The sequence below is a fragment of the Elgaria multicarinata genome, chromosome 9 (assembly GCF_023053635.1).
Source record: "Elgaria multicarinata webbii isolate HBS135686 ecotype San Diego chromosome 9, rElgMul1.1.pri, whole genome shotgun sequence".
NCBI classification, from domain to species: domain Eukaryota; kingdom Metazoa; phylum Chordata; class Lepidosauria; order Squamata; family Anguidae; genus Elgaria; species Elgaria multicarinata.
Window position 1 is genome coordinate 90,758,606 of NC_086179.1, and position 15,668 is coordinate 90,774,273.

General features: G+C 41.2%; 1 protein-coding gene across 1 annotated transcript in view; it reads left to right on the forward strand.

Moving 5' to 3' along the window:
* The first annotated feature begins 8,395 nt into the window (after positions 1-8,395).
* The window catches only part of LOC134404308 (protein piccolo-like), a 38,048-nt gene continuing 30,775 nt past the window's right edge, over positions 8,396-15,668 (forward strand). The window contains exon 1 of the mRNA XM_063135022.1: positions 8,396-8,658. Coding sequence (XP_062991092.1) covers positions 8,396-8,658 — 263 coding nt within the window. The remainder of the gene's footprint in view (positions 8,659-15,668) is intronic.

A 15,668-nucleotide genomic window follows, 5' to 3' on the forward strand; every position in this document is an offset into this window, starting at 1 on the left:
GCTGTTTATGCTCAAGGACTTTCTAGCTTTTCCTTGTTTTCTTTAGCGATGGGCTAGCTACAGTGAACTGGGCTACCAGAGAAGACTTCAGGGGTTAAATGTCATTCATTAGCTGTAAGGTGACTGAGCTTGGCTGGAGGGGGAAGAGGAGAATGCAGGTGTTATCAGACAATTAGCTGGAATGGGGGAGGAGCCCAAGATGCAAAGAGCAATGTGATTGGATAGATATAGTGGTGAACTACGCAGGTGCTGGTGGTGAAGGGAAGTTGAATGTGAGGGGGAGAGAGATGTGAATGTGTGCTAAGAAATGTTGCAGCCCTGAGCAGAGCTTCTCTCAGTGACAAAACAAAAACAAAACAATCCATCCTAGTCCAAGGACTAAGTGAAGCTGTCATAATTTGTCTGCCTGGTGACTGACCTGGTGCCTTGCTTGGACAATGTGAAGAGGGTTGGGGAGGAGAGGTTCAAAAAGATCTCCAGCTGAGTCTGGTGCAGAGTGTCACTGCTTGACTGAGAGAGTGAAAGAGGACAGCCTTCCCCCCAACCTCCATGGCTGAGGAAAGCCCCTAATTGGCCTGGGTGAGGATGTCTGGAGCTGAGGTTGCTCCTCCTTGAAAAAATAGAGAGCCAGTGTGGTGTAGTGGCTAGAGTGTCGGACTGGGAGTGGGGAAATCCGGGTTCTAGTCCCCACTCAGCCATGGAAACCCACTGGGTGACTTTGGGCCAGTCACAGACTCTCAGCACAACCCACCTCACAGGGTTGTTGTTGTGAGGATAAAGTGCAGAGGAGGATTATGTATGCCGCCTTGGGTTCCCTGGAGGGAAAAAATGGCAGGACATAAATGCAATAATAAATAAAATAAATAAAAATAGTAAAAATCACTGTTAGAGCATCTTCTAATGCCAAGGGCCACTCTATTCCCCAAAGTACCAGACAACCCTTTTTTTTTCATAATGTAGGGTGGTAGTGAATACCATTTCCACTTCCAAGACTTAAAAATGACAGGCCAGATAAAGAGCTACAACATTAATACATTGATAGCTCACCTTTGAAGTGTCCAGTTTTATTTTCTGTCTAGAAACATGGTGGTATTTGATCTATCTTAAAAAGAAAAATAGATTTCATAGCATTGATAGGTAAATGTCCTTTTATTTTATTCATACTACAGTTTTTTTACAAGATGTGAACTACCTTTACATCTTTATTCCTTATAATATATATATAGTATCTTTCACATAGCAACGTTGGCTATCATTGCTGTGAAATCTAAGTGATTTTTCCTTAGTGTAGAAAAATAGGCTTTGAAAGGGGAAATGTCCATGTGCACTGTTCTAGAATTGCTCAGCCTGGAAATAATCTATTTTCTATCTTTTTCCCCCTCTTCTAACTTCACCAAAGAGAAGAAGAAAATGTGCAGTTTACTAGAGGAATAATGCTAGGGACGTTAACTCGAATTATGACTGAATAGAGATGAGAGAAAAGTCTGTTTCTAGTCCTAATGGTCTCTCAATAGGGTTTTTTTTTAAAAAAAAAAAATCCTTTGCTTTCTCTCTGGATATACTTGAAAGACTTTCCTTTTTAAAAGTTTAACAATAGAAACATAAGGCCCCTCTCCCAAATACTTGGTGTGCAGTCTCTTTATAGACAGCTTCATTCTTCTGATCCATAGCCATGTACCATGCCAAATATTTCTTCCCCAGAAAACCTAGGAGAGTATCTTGTTAGAGCAACATTAAAAATAAAATAAAAATCAGACAATCAAATCAAAAGAAAGGGTGACAACTCTTAGCTGTCTCACCATTTCCCCTCTCATCTGAGTAGTACAGTTCCTACAACCATATATCCCTTTCCCAAAATATTCACAATTGCATTTCTATAGTCCATTCTGCACCGCAAGGCATATCATAGAGCAGTGCTTCACTGCAGTCAATATTTATCACAAATAAACAGAGAAAGTTTTGAACACCTGCTATGCCTTGAAATGATCAAAGTAAAAAAGAATCAACCCACGTTTCAGGATAGGATGGTAACCAAACATTTAAGTGGCAATGGAGCCAATGACTAAGGAGTAATTCGTTTTAATAACCATCATTGAAATCGGGGCAGCAAGCATTTAACTGGTAGATGAATCAATTAAGGCACCAAACCAGAGAACACTAATGCTTAAGCCCTATTCAAATCAATGAGACAAGTTAATCATGGATAAACTGAAGGCCTATTAATTTTGATGAGACTGAGGCTTCAATCCTGAACAGATTTACCTGGGGGGTAAATACCATTGAGTTCAATGGAATTTATTTCTGAGTAGACATGCACAAGTTTACCCTGTGAGAATGAATGTGTGTAGGGTTGTATATGTATATGTGTGTGTATGCACTGCTGTGTCGGTGTATGAGGAAGAGATTTTCCCCATCCTCCTTTTCTATGGCCCCATTTATTTATTTATTTATTTATTTATTTATTTATTTATTTATTACATTTCTATACCACCAATAGCCGGAGCTCTATGGGCGGTTCACAAAAATTAAAAACATTCAAAGTATAAAACAACAGTGTAAAACCATAACATAAAATACAATATAAAAGCTCAACCAGATAAAAACAGCAGCAATGCAAAATTACAAATTTAAAATACCAAGTTAAAATTTATTTATAGACTGTTAAAATGCTGGAAGAATAAAAAGGTCTTCACCTGGCATCTAAAAGCATATAATGCAGTTTTTTGCTTTGTCCCACAAACTCTGGCATGCAATCCCAAGAAGGTTCACCATGAGGGAATGCAAATAATAATAATAATAATAATAATAATAATAATAATAATAATAATAATATAATTTCTTACCCGCCTCTCCATTTTGATTGAGGAGGGAAGAACAGTAAATATAAAATACATAAAACTGAATTAAGAACATAGTATACATTGTTAAAACATTCTAAAAACATTCTAAAAACATCCTAAAATTCCACTGGATAGGCCTGCCGGAAGAGATCAGTCTTGATAGTTTTCTTGAATGCTAATAGACTGTCAAGTTGACAAGTGTCCTCCGGCACGCCATTCCACAGTCCGGGAGCAGCAGAAGAAAAGGTCCTCTGGGTAATACCCATCAGCCTAACTTTGACTGACTGAAGTAGATTCTTCCCAGAGGACCTGAGTATGCATGGTGGATTGTACAGGAGAAGGCGATCCCGCAGGTAGCCTGGACCCAAACCATGTAGGGCTTTAAAGGTGATAACCAACTCTTTATACTTCACCCGGAAACTAATTGGCAACCAGCGAAGAGATTTTAAAACTGGAGTAAACCTGAAAATGGTTTCCTACCTCTGCTGTAAAACATTATGACCAACTTTTTGTGGATTGGGGTCTAAAACTTGAATTATTTTATCAGAGGAGGAATAATATTAATTAGGGAGACTTGAATTAAGGGCACACTTTTGTTAGTTTATTTATTAGGCTCTTTTACTGTCTTATAATAGGATGAAACAAAAGATAAAAGCGAGTGATAGTTTTGTTATTACAATATAGATTATCTTACATCATCTTCAGTCCCTCAAAACAACATCCTCATTGAAATTTGGATAATATACAAGTTTGTTTTATTAATGTATTCAGTGTAATCAATTAATGTGGAGCTCTACCGTCTTCCTACTTCATAGTAAGTATTTGGAAGATTGCAGTCTAAGTAGCTTAGGTTGGTAGGTGTCTAATCCGATTAGTGTGTGTTGTGATGTAGGCTCTTAAATAATTTAATTCACTTTTGGAAATGGGATTTAAGCAAGTCTGAGAATTTTATGTACTCGAAAACATAAACATAGATCTGCCTCTGTCTTCTGCTGGAGCATACTATGCACATCGCACTGCTGGAAGTTGCGCACATGTTCTTTCCCCTCCGTATCCAGGAATATATTATTAACTATTTCTACATGTAGTCTGCGCATTGATTCAATATTAAAAGCAATAAAACTGGATAAAAGCATTTCTTTTTCATGAGTAAAACAACAGCGTCTTGTGGCACCTTAAGGACTAGCACATTTGTTTGGTATTTTTTGATGGAGCAGTGGCACAGAGGCCTAATCTATACCAGCAGGATACTGCACTATGAAAGCAGTATATAAAACTCAAGAGCCACACTACTGCTTTATAGCGGTATGGGCCCATTGACACATACTATATACTGCTTTCATACCGCTATATCCTGCTTGGTGTGGCTCCTGCCTTTTATATACCGCTTTCATAGTGCAATATCCTGCTTGGTGTAGGTTAGGGCAGGATTGCTTGGGGAACAGGATGTTGAAAGACATTGTTGAAGTGGAGGAGGGTAGAAGGCATTCACTGATTGGTCATGGCATTGGGTGATTACTAGTTCTAATCACATTCATCCCAGACTTGAGTTTCGTGAATTTGTTTTCCTTATTCCTCAAATATTGTTGTCTTTTGAATTTTTATTATGGCCAGTATGGCTACTCATTGGAAATGGGTGAGGGGGGGACTTGGAGAATACCAAATTTAGCTACTCAACAGCAGATTCTACACGGGAGAAGAAGATTTTGTACCACCTGAAGCTTGAGATTTGTTCTCTGAGGTTACATCCCCTCCAACTACTAGGTAAAACTACCCAATTTGGCATGGACTTTTAAAAAAACCTAATATGCAGTCTAAGATCATCTCCAACCTTATTAATGTAAAACAACAAAAAACAAAAAACAAAAAAACCCCACACCCCAAACCCCACACCCACCTGTATAGTTTCTCTCGATTTCTCTTGAAACCTTTGTTTTGCCAATGGATGGAAATAGTTCCAAGCAAGAGCTGGATTTTACATTTTAAAAGTAATTGTTTGCTTGTTTCATCCAGCAGCCCTTGAGAGAATCACAGGTACTATCTGAAACCATTTCAGTACCTGGTAGAACGTAGTCTGAATATCTGCAGCCCCCTTCCACATTCCAACTTAACACAGTAACTAAATGCAGACTCCAAGTCTTGAACATCAACACACACACACACACACACACACTTTGGTGGGTGCACATGTGTGCTTATTTTCCATTAAAGAATTCTGGAGAATTTGAAAGCTTGCAGCTATGTTGTGACCTTTACTTGGTTTAATAAAGGTATCGGCTAATATGATTTTTGGAAAGTAAAAGCAGTAATGGATCAAGCAAAACTGCAAGATAAATTGGGGTAGATTAAATTATAGAATGGGTTACATATGCCTGATGTTTTCTAGAGTCCTTTTTTATATGGAATGTTGTAGCATGTCATCCAACCCTACCCAGTGCCTGTTTACCCTACCCTGTGCCTGTTTGCATTCTCTTCCCCTCCTTATTGTTTTATTATGATTTTATTAGAATGTAAGCCTATGCGGCAGGGTCTTGCTATTTACTGTTTTACTCTGTACAGCACCATGTACATTGATGGTGCTATATAAATAAATAATTAATAATAATAATAATAATAATAATAATAATAATAATAATATTCTGTTCTTTGGACAGTGCTATAGCTTGAAATTCTTTTGTGATGGGTTGAAGCAGCACCAGGAAGAGGGGTGGGTGGCAGGGGGAAAGCATTGTAAGTTAACAAGAAACAGAAAAAAAGAATACTGGAATTGCAATATATAGTAAGCTAGGCCAGGATCCAAAGCACTACTTTAAGTGCGCCTATGTACTTGGGCAAGTGAACTCAGATTTATTTATTTTTACTGGTTTTCTTTGAACAGCAGATCTCTGACATGTCACAATATGCTTTTGAATGACCCCCTTGAAGTTTCAAAACAGTTTGTTATGCAGCACAAGAAATAGGGGTGCCAATTGCAACCCCAAAGCCCTCTTGGGCTTACAGAACTTATTGTCGTGTTCTTTGAATTCCAGCCTTATAAGTAGTTTTTATTAAACTTTTTAACTAGTGTTTAGTGCTTAGCAGTTTGCCACTCATATCAATGCTTTTGTGCTCACAGGCCAATGTGGGGGGCATGTTTAGATCTTACAGAATAATTGGGTAGAATGCTGCCTGCATATTTTCCCATATACCTTTGTAAGTGAAAGTGTTTTTTAAAATGAAATCTGAACATTCAGGAATGTGGACTGAATATCCCTTAGAGTCTTGGTCCCTGAAGTCCTCTCAGTGCCTCTGGTCTTGTTATCAGGTGCATTTTTTATTTTTATTTTTTGCTTCTAGTTTGATGCCATGTGGCATGAGATAACGACACCACAGCAACATTGAAATTGGGAGTAAGAGTACAACAGGCAAATGTACATTGCATCTATTTCATGAGCAAATAGGTAGGAGACCACATGGGCTGAAGAACCGCAGATGTGTGAACTACGGGAGCCTGAGGAAAGCTTTCACCAGATGAGACCTATGTATTTATGTCACCTGGTCCCTGCCCTTTCTTTTTGACAGCCTTCTGGACTCAGAAGGATGCAGAGAAGCTGGAGCGTGTTCAGAGGAGGGCAACCAGGATGGTCAGAGGTCTGGAAACAAAGTCCTATGAAGAGAGACTGAAACAGCTGGGCATGTTTAGCCTGGAGAAGAGAAGATTGAGAGGAGACATGATAGCACTCTTCAAATACTTAAAAGGTTGTCACACAGAGGAGGGCCAGGATCTCTTCTTGATCCTTCCAAAGTGCAGGACACGGAACAACGGGCTCAAGTTACAGGAAACCCGATTCCGGCTGGACATCAGGAAAAACTTCCTGACTGTTAGTGCAGTATGACAATGGAACCACTACCTAGGGAGGTTGTGGGCTCTCCCACACTAGAGGCCTTCAAGAGGCAGCTGGACAACCATCTGTCAGGTATGCTTTAGGGTGGATTTCTGTATTGAGCAGGGGGTTGGACGATGGCCTTATAGGCCCCTTCCAACTCTACTATTCTATGATTCTATGACTCCATTTCACCTATTTCTTCTCAGATGCCATTGCAATAATTTCATTGACTAGTAATTAAATGTTGAACATTATTCTGGGTCTTGCTTGGGTTGGTTTGTTTTTATTAATGCATTTTCTGTTGATCACTTAACACAAAAAAAATGCTAAGGCATAAAAATTGGAGTTTATTTGGAAGTTTTTACTCTAACTTTCCATTTGTTAAATCCACAAGGAAGCTTACAGTAAACTGATAAAACAGTACATAATAACACCATAATACAGATATTACAAATGCAGACAGCAAAGAAAGTGACAGCAGCAAAACATAAAACTTAGAGCTCAAAAAGGCTTTAAAAGTGTGCTGTCAATTAAAAGCAAACATAAAAGCTCTGTTAAAAGCCCAGGAATATAGGACACTCAACAGGGAGCTGAATCCCTGGGAGTAATTCTCCTAATTCAGTGTGGTGTAGTGGCTAAAGTGTCGGACTGGGAATTGGGAGATCCGGGTTCTAGTCCCCACTTAGCCATGGAAACCCACCGGGTGACTTTGGGCCAGTCACAGACTCTCAGCCCAACCTACCTCACAGTGTGGTTGTTGTGAGGATAACATGGAGAGGAGGAAGATTGTGTACGCTGCCTTGGATTCCTTGGAGGAAAGAAGGCGGGATATAAACCCAATAATAAAATGAATAAATAATTCTTTCTCTGAATGCTCTGCATCATGATGATGATGACGTAAAGCACCCCAAAATTACTAAGCACTACATGCCTACTAAACACAGGGCAGAGTTATTTATTGCAACGAGGCAGGCTAAATTCTAATGGGCTCACAACACATTAGGATTTTTAAACTCAACATTTAAAATAATGTCACTGTCGTTTTCTCTACACACACACACACACACATCATTATTTTGACCCCTGCAGGGTCACAGAAACTCAGCACCTGAAAAACACGCCCCCCCCCAATTCTGGTTCCATTACTGCCACTCCACTTTCCCCCCTTATTTTCCAGCCCCCAGGCCTCTCATCCGTCCTGCCCATTGAAAAATGCAAGTCTCTCTCTGCACATCGCTCAGAATGAACCCACAGTTCGTCCTGAAACAGTGCACTCTGTGTGTGTGTGTGTGCGTGTGTGTGTCCAAAGTAGGAATGCCCTGTGCGGTTCCTTTAAGTGATGGAGAACAGGGTGGAGAAGGCTGTTCTCTCTCTCTCTCCCACCCCCCACCCCCGGTCTCTGCGTGCGCGCGTGTGTAAGGGGCGGAGAGGAAATCGCCCGTCTTGTGCAACGAGCATGCGCTCTGTGGGCAGGGGCGGGGGAGCTCCCCGGTCCTTTTTCTCCTTTCTATCTCGAGCAGCAGCGAGGGGACAGCCCCGCTTCCGAGCCATGGAGGTGGCCGCCGCCGCCGCCGCCGCCGCTCCCACTGAGGTCTAACCGCCCCCAGGAAAGCCGGGCCCGGGGCGCTTCCGACGTCCCCTCCGCCGATCCGCCCCCGGGAGAACAGCCGGGGAGCTCCTCTTCCAGCCATGGGCAACGAGGCGAGCTTGGAGGGCGGCGAAGGCTTGGCCGAGCTCCCCGAAGGTGTGGCCGCGGCCGGAGCCCCGGAGGGCGGCTTGCCACCCGGTGCCCCTTCGCAGGGCGCGATTCCAGCCGGCGTGGAGGCGGATCTGAGCCAGCTGAGCGAGGAGGAGAGGAGGCAGATCGCCGCCGTCATGTCAAGGGCGCAGCGGGGGCTGCCCAAAGGAAACCTGGCCGGCGCCGGCAGCGCGGAGCCGCCACCCTCGCCGAGGCACGCACCCAGTAACCTCCATGCCGGGTGGGGAGGGGTGGGGAGGGGAGGGGAGGGAGGTGGGGGTTGCACATCGCGGCCCCCTGTTGCATTTGTGGGCAGAACGGGTGAGGAGAGGGGGTGGGGGTGGGGGTGGGGGTTGCACGAGGACAGCCTTTCCACTCACCCCCCCCCCCGCCTTTCCTGCCACGGCTTTAAAATCATAATGAATCTAATCCTTCTCTGTAGTGGACTGCACCACCACCCCAACCCCCCATCTTTTAACCTTTTCTCCACGCTCTATATGGTGGATCTGGTTAGTTTCAGTTTCTAGGCAAGAGGGAAGCTGGTGTGCGGAATGCTTTCAACCCCACCTTAAATGTGTTCTGCAGCTTCCACTCGGGTTACTGGAGCTAAGATGGAAGCCCGCAAAGCTTTGATCCGTACCGAGTGGCTTGTGCTTCTGGAAAGGCGGGTTCTCGGCGGAAAGCCCTTGAATCGCCCAGGCTTGAAGGCGGCTTCTGGTTTAATGTCCGTGGGCTGTTTCAGCCTGCGTGGGCATCCCGCTCCCTTGGCTGTTCGGTCGGCGCCTGCACCTTCCACAACCTCCCAAATCTATGTTAACGCAAATTAGGGAGATTAGATTTGCTGCTAAATATCAGCCTGTGTGTGTTGTGTAGCGAGGTACCGACATCCGTATGATTATTTTGTGTCTCCCTCGTCCCCCCACCCGCTCCTTGAACCGTGGAGTATTTACTGCTACCTCGCCTGGTGAGCAGCGGGGACGTAATTTCAATTTCCCTGTCCATGGTGCTGAAATCGCTTGCGTTTCTTGAGCGGAATCTAGAGAGGGCGGCTGCCTTGGGGATTTCTAATTCTTGTTCTTTCTGGTGCTTGTTGAGGTCCAGAAGAGAAACCTGTGCCACGTATTTTCCTGTTCAAATCATTTAGGGGGTGGGTTTTCTTCAAGGGCCTACTTCACACTAGCTATGTTCTGACTTTACCAGCGATAAATGCCAATTGGATTTATATATACAACTGCTACAAGAATAGAAGAATTTTATGTTTTAATTTAAATTAACATAAAATAGATTGATAGTTCTCCTTCCATTGTACTTGAAATTCCAATTTAAAAAAATCTGATTGTTTACTGATACTAGGTTTTCAGAAACTTACAAGAATTTGGGGTAGAGCTACTGTGCACTGAACACATGCTCTCTCTTTCTCTCTCTCTCTCTCTCTCTCTTGTCCAACCATGTTCTCCACTTTCGTTGGTTTTGGAGATTTACCAAGCATGGCAAACTGTACCCTGAAACAGCTTAAACCACCCCCTAGTACTTTTTTTGCATTAGTGTAATGAGTATTATTGGGTAGCACTTATGATAGGTGACATATTTCCCCTTCATTTTTGAAGACTTTTTTTTTCTGAATTCAATTTCCTGAAAGTCTTTTTTTTTAAATAAATAAATAAATAAATAAATAAATCTTACATATATTCCTTTAAAATAAAAACAAACTTTGTGTGGCAGTGCAATCCTAACTATCCATAGCCAGAAGTAAGTCCCATTGAGCTCAATGGGATTTGCTTTCGAGTGGGTATGCAGTTGCAGTCTTGGTGATGAAATTGCCAAGCGCTGAAGCTACTTGCCTTTTGAATCAGTCAATTTTACACTCTGTTGATTTAGAGGGAAACAACTGCAGTTAGAAATTTAGGGAAATAGACTGAGCCTCAGTGAGGCTGTCTGTATGTTTATGGAGTTATCAAGCTACCGGATTTGGATTAGAAGCAGTGTCAAAGTAGCAAGTTGCACCACAGAAATAACCAGCTTTACATTGTTGTTTATTCGTTCAGTCGCTTCTGACTCTTTGTGACTTCATGGACCAGCCCACGCCAGAGCTTTCTGTCGGCCGTTGCCACCCCTAGCTCCCCCAAGGTCGAGTCCGTCACCTCCAGAATATCATCCATCCATCCATCTTGCCTTTGGTCGGCCCCTCTTCCTTTTGCCTTACACTTTCCCTAGCATCAGCATCTTCTTCAGGGTATCCTGTCTTCTCATTATGTGGCCAAAGTACTTCAGTTCAGCTTTACATACCTCTAACATAATACACAACTATAGATATACACTATTTTAGTATGTCAATCACTAACACTCACTGTAATCAATAGTATAAAATCATTCCTAAATCTTTGGTTTTGGTATCTATTTTATTGAAGTCAGTGGTGGATTGCCTCTATGTTATGGAAATGTATGCTGTGTTTTTTATGAGTGTGTATGTGCGTGACGGGGAAGTTCTCATTCTGAACGTACAAGGGAAGGGTCTTCTCTTGGGTTATTTAAAACTTCATGTAAATTATTTCACTTCAGTATGTTAATTTGAAATACATTATCATTTGAAGTTGTACCTTAAATCCCTTCCTGTATTTATTCTCCTCCCCCTGTCCCAATTCCTAAGTGGTGGGATGCAACTTTCCCTCCTAATATAACAATACTTTATTGTTAGAGAAATACACCATTTGAGGAATAAACTCAAGTTAGTTGATATATATTTAGCTTCATCTCTAAACCCACAGAATCTTGAACTGGTGTAAATCGCCAATATTTATGCAATATTGTTGCCATTATTATTGATGTAAGAACATAAGAAAGCCCCTGCTGGATCAGACCAAAGACCTACAGTGGTGGCCAAAATCGTGGACACTTTTTGAAATTTTCATGTTTTGCAACTTTACATGCTTATAGAAAATGTTCTATTTCACGAAATTCAAATGTTTATATGTCAATTGAAAGATAATTTAATGCTGAATTCAATACAAAAAATCAGAATGCAAATATCTGCAGTACAAAAAAAATGTTATGCCTACTTTAGTCTAAAAACAAACAGGTGTGATTGAGTGAAGAAGCGGATTGGAATTGCAAACCCTACTGGCCAATCACAGTCCTTGTTCTGGGGACCAATCACACGGCAGTAGCTGCGATACATCATGTTTCAAGTTGGGGGAAGTCAGTTTTGCTGTTTGTTCCATAACTGAAGCACAGTTGGAGATTGTGTGAATATTTGAAGTATTTCTCAAATGAAAAGTGTACGTACGTACATCATAAATAGAGCAGTGGCACCAAAGAAAAGCGTTGATTGGACACCCAGGAAAAGAAGCAGGATTGTTGAATTACATGAATCAGGTCTTTCAATTGATATATAAACTTTTGAACTTCATGAAACAGAACATTTTCTATAAGCATGCAAAGTTGCAAAACATGAAAATTTCAAAAAGTGTCCACAATTTTGGCCACCACTGTATCTAGTCCAGTATTCTATTCCCTTAGTAATCAACTAGATGTCTATGGGAAGTTTATAGTAGAACATGAGGACAATAGCACTCTCCAACTCAAGTTCCACAGACCACAGCAACTGGTACTTACTGGTAGTAATCTATAGCCATCATGAGTAGTAGCCATTGATACCTTTATCTTCCATGAATTTGTCTAATCCCCTTTTAAAGCTGTCTGAGTTGGTGGCTATCACTACATTGCATAGAAGTAAATTATTAGTCTTGTGATGTCTCTGGAGATTTTAACTTCATCAAAACTCTAGAATTCCAGTGTAAAATGTAACCCTAGAAAATACTTTCCCCCCTACATTTCAGTAGAAAGCTATACCAAAGCCTTCCATTCTACATGAATAAACAAAACATGTATGAAAAATACTATGTCAGCTAATTTGTGTATTTAGTTATTTATTTCAAATATTTTTATATAGTCCTTCAATTTTCAGGATGATTCATAACAAAATGATACCATAGGCTATAAACAGCAAATAAGCCAATTAAAACTTCCAACAGAAGTGATTAAAAAGCCTAGGAAATAAAGAAGTCTTCAGTCAGTGCCTAAAAGATAACAGCATATATACCAATCGAGCCTCCCTGAAGCATGAAGTGTCCATAGTAGCTGATACTGTAATATTTTTAAAACTGGCAAAAACTCATATTTTCGTAAGTTTATTTATATTTTTAAAAAAGTTTTTAAATAATAATAATAATAATATATGCAAATTATTAAAAGGCATCTTAAAATTCAACTTTAGGTGCACAGGGCCCAGTAGCGTAGGGATTCCCTAAGTATTTCTGTGCCCTCTCAAGCACATTCACATTTCCATTGGCTTTGATTTGTATATGTAATGGCCCTGTTTATAAGGGTCATTCTATGTACAATTAAACTCTATTGTTTTCTTGCCATTTCCTCCTTTAAACCCAAGATAGGCACTGAACTATTTCATCACCAATGATGGTTTGCTTGATGGCGCTAATTCTAAATGATGCCCTTTCATGTACGGGACAAGCAATAATTCATATGTAATGGGATATCATACATTTCTGATCTGCTTAAAGTACATGAATTGTGATTGAGGTGGTTTAACATTCTACAAATGTGCTGCAGCAAGTCTCAGGTTTGCATGCTTTCCTCTCCACTCCTTCCATTTCAGATTAACTGTAGTTTTGCCTTATGTCCAAATCATGAACTGTGGCGTATCTTAATTATGGTTAGTGGAAACAAGCCAGCTTCATGGTTTGAAGTTTGCATTTTTCCACCAACCATAGTTAAAAAATCACCAGTTTAAAGATTCAGATGACATGGCAAACTGCAGTTAATGTAAAACAGAAGTAAAAATCAAATGAAATCTGAACGCTTCCTCACAGTCGTGAAGACGAATGGCAGGGGAAAGTGTCACAGCCTGACGCTCATCTAGGCTGAACTATAGTTGCAGATAGAGGGAGAAGCAAGGAAATAACGACATGGACACCAGAGTTTGGGTATAACTAGGGCCTCTTTTATTTAAATGAGGTAACTCACCCCTCCATGAATCTGCATGTGAGAGTGCGGGAATCCAAGATTCCTGTCTCCAGGCAACTAGCCTGCATAAAGGGCGAGCCATTCGGCCAAGCCAGGAGTCGGATTAAAACCTGGCTCCTTGCTTAAGTGACACGTGTGTGCTCGGGGGGAGACCTCCCTGTGTCACTCCCACCTGGAGCCACCAAACCCCAAGTAAGTGAGACAGTGAGGTTCCCAAAGGCAAGCCATATCCTGAGTCGAGAGCCATGCAGCCCCTGATGACCAGGCCTCTGAACCTGCCAATCACCATAAAGGTGCCCAACGAGTGCTCACCAACCTCATCTGATATCCTGATTCCCGCACAACCCTGTCAACAAATCAACCTCGACTGATATTAAATTCCAGTATGGAGTAGGCAAAAAACCTGTACACCGCATTCAATATGTGGCAGGTAAAAAATTCCTACTCAGCCCCCCCTCCAAAGGGGGCGACTAGCTAATCCCATACTAGATAAGGGAGGGAGGGGGGCCAGAAGAGCGAAAGAGACCAGGTAAATGTACGGGGCTCACCTTTATAGACAAGCCCCACACACGCACGATGTCATTTAACGTGCAAGGCATGTGAGACGTCATTTCCTCTCTCCCCCGCCCACAACAACTTGCTCCCACCCTAGCCGTACCGGCAGGGCAGGAAAAGGTCTTAGTGTTACACCTGAACCAGCCTATTATAATGTGGTGCCATGCAATGAATTATTCTTATTCCACAAATGTTAGATTAGTGGCAAATAGCAGAAAATGGAGTTCTCCACTTGGTGGCTAAGGATTGCCAGAGTTAATAAGACTTCTACTCTATTAAGAAAGTTATATCTTCAGAAATATCATGTACGTATTTAAGATAGATATTGTTATACCACTCTTCAGTAAAACAAAATCTAGGGCAATTTAGATAGGAAGAGAAGAAATGCATCTCGTTACAAATTAGTAACAGAGTAAGCAATGAACCTTCTGCCATTTTATGAGATAAGTTGTTAAATGTTGACGGCTTTCATCTCCTATTTTATGCTCTGATACACTTTAGGCCAGGGATAAGAATGAGTGGCCTCTGCTGAATTTGGGAACCTTTGGTTTTGCCTCATGCCTGAGATATTTTTTATCAGCTTTAAATAAGTTATTCTTAAAATGCACTTTTAGGGTGCTGTGGCCAAGACCAGATGAAAATGATGAGAGGATAATGATGAAGTTTTGGCAAGCAAATCATAATGCATGCTTTTTAAAACTCATGTTCTTTGATGTATACCTGGGGTTAAGGGAATGGAAGATGGTTGCTAGGCAGCAAGTTGACACTTCTAAGCTTGTATATACTCCATGTTGTCAAATCAGATCTAAACAGTAATGATCTGGACCTAGTAATTCACAGAAGTTGAAAATGAATTTGAGTTTAATTCAAAAGTGTTCTGGGCAGCATTTTTTTTTTTTTTTTTTACAAAGGAGCCATACCTTTTAAAACATTGGTTTTAGGACATGGGTTCTCAACAAGGGGGGAATTCCCTCCCCCAGGGAGGGGATTTTAGGATTCCGGGGGAAAATTGGGACCACTATTCAGCAAAATATGATGTCCTGTAGATTATTTAATTTTTGTGAACCTCCCAGACAGCTTTGGCTATTGGGTGGTATAAAAATGTAATAAAATAAATAAATAAATATCTTCCTACACATGTTATTAAAAAGTCCCAGAAAAGTGTCATGTCGTCTGCAAAAGCCAGGCCTTTGCTCTCTTTTCCTTGCCTCCCTCCCTCCCTTGCAATCCTAGAAGTTTCAAGCAACCCATTTAAAGGGGCAACGCAAAGCATGGGAGCTGAGAATGTAAAAGGGGCCATGCTTTGTGTTGTCCCCTTTAAATGGGACTAATATAGGGAAAAAATAAAAGATTTTCAATATTATATGCATATTATTTGGCATGCACCTTTTGTGTTAGACTGTCTTGGGAAGGGGGAAATTATATTCTGAACAATGGTGAAAGGGAGGAATGGAGCAAAAAAGGTTGAGAACCGCTTTTTTAGGAAGATCAAACTAAGTTTAAGTTTAAAGATAGCTAAGTTTAAACTAAGTTTATAAATAGCTGATTGGGTGTAAACATGTTTATGATTGAGCTGCACTGCACTACATTCCAGAAGAGTAGCCGCCATGCTAGTCTCATGTAGAAAAA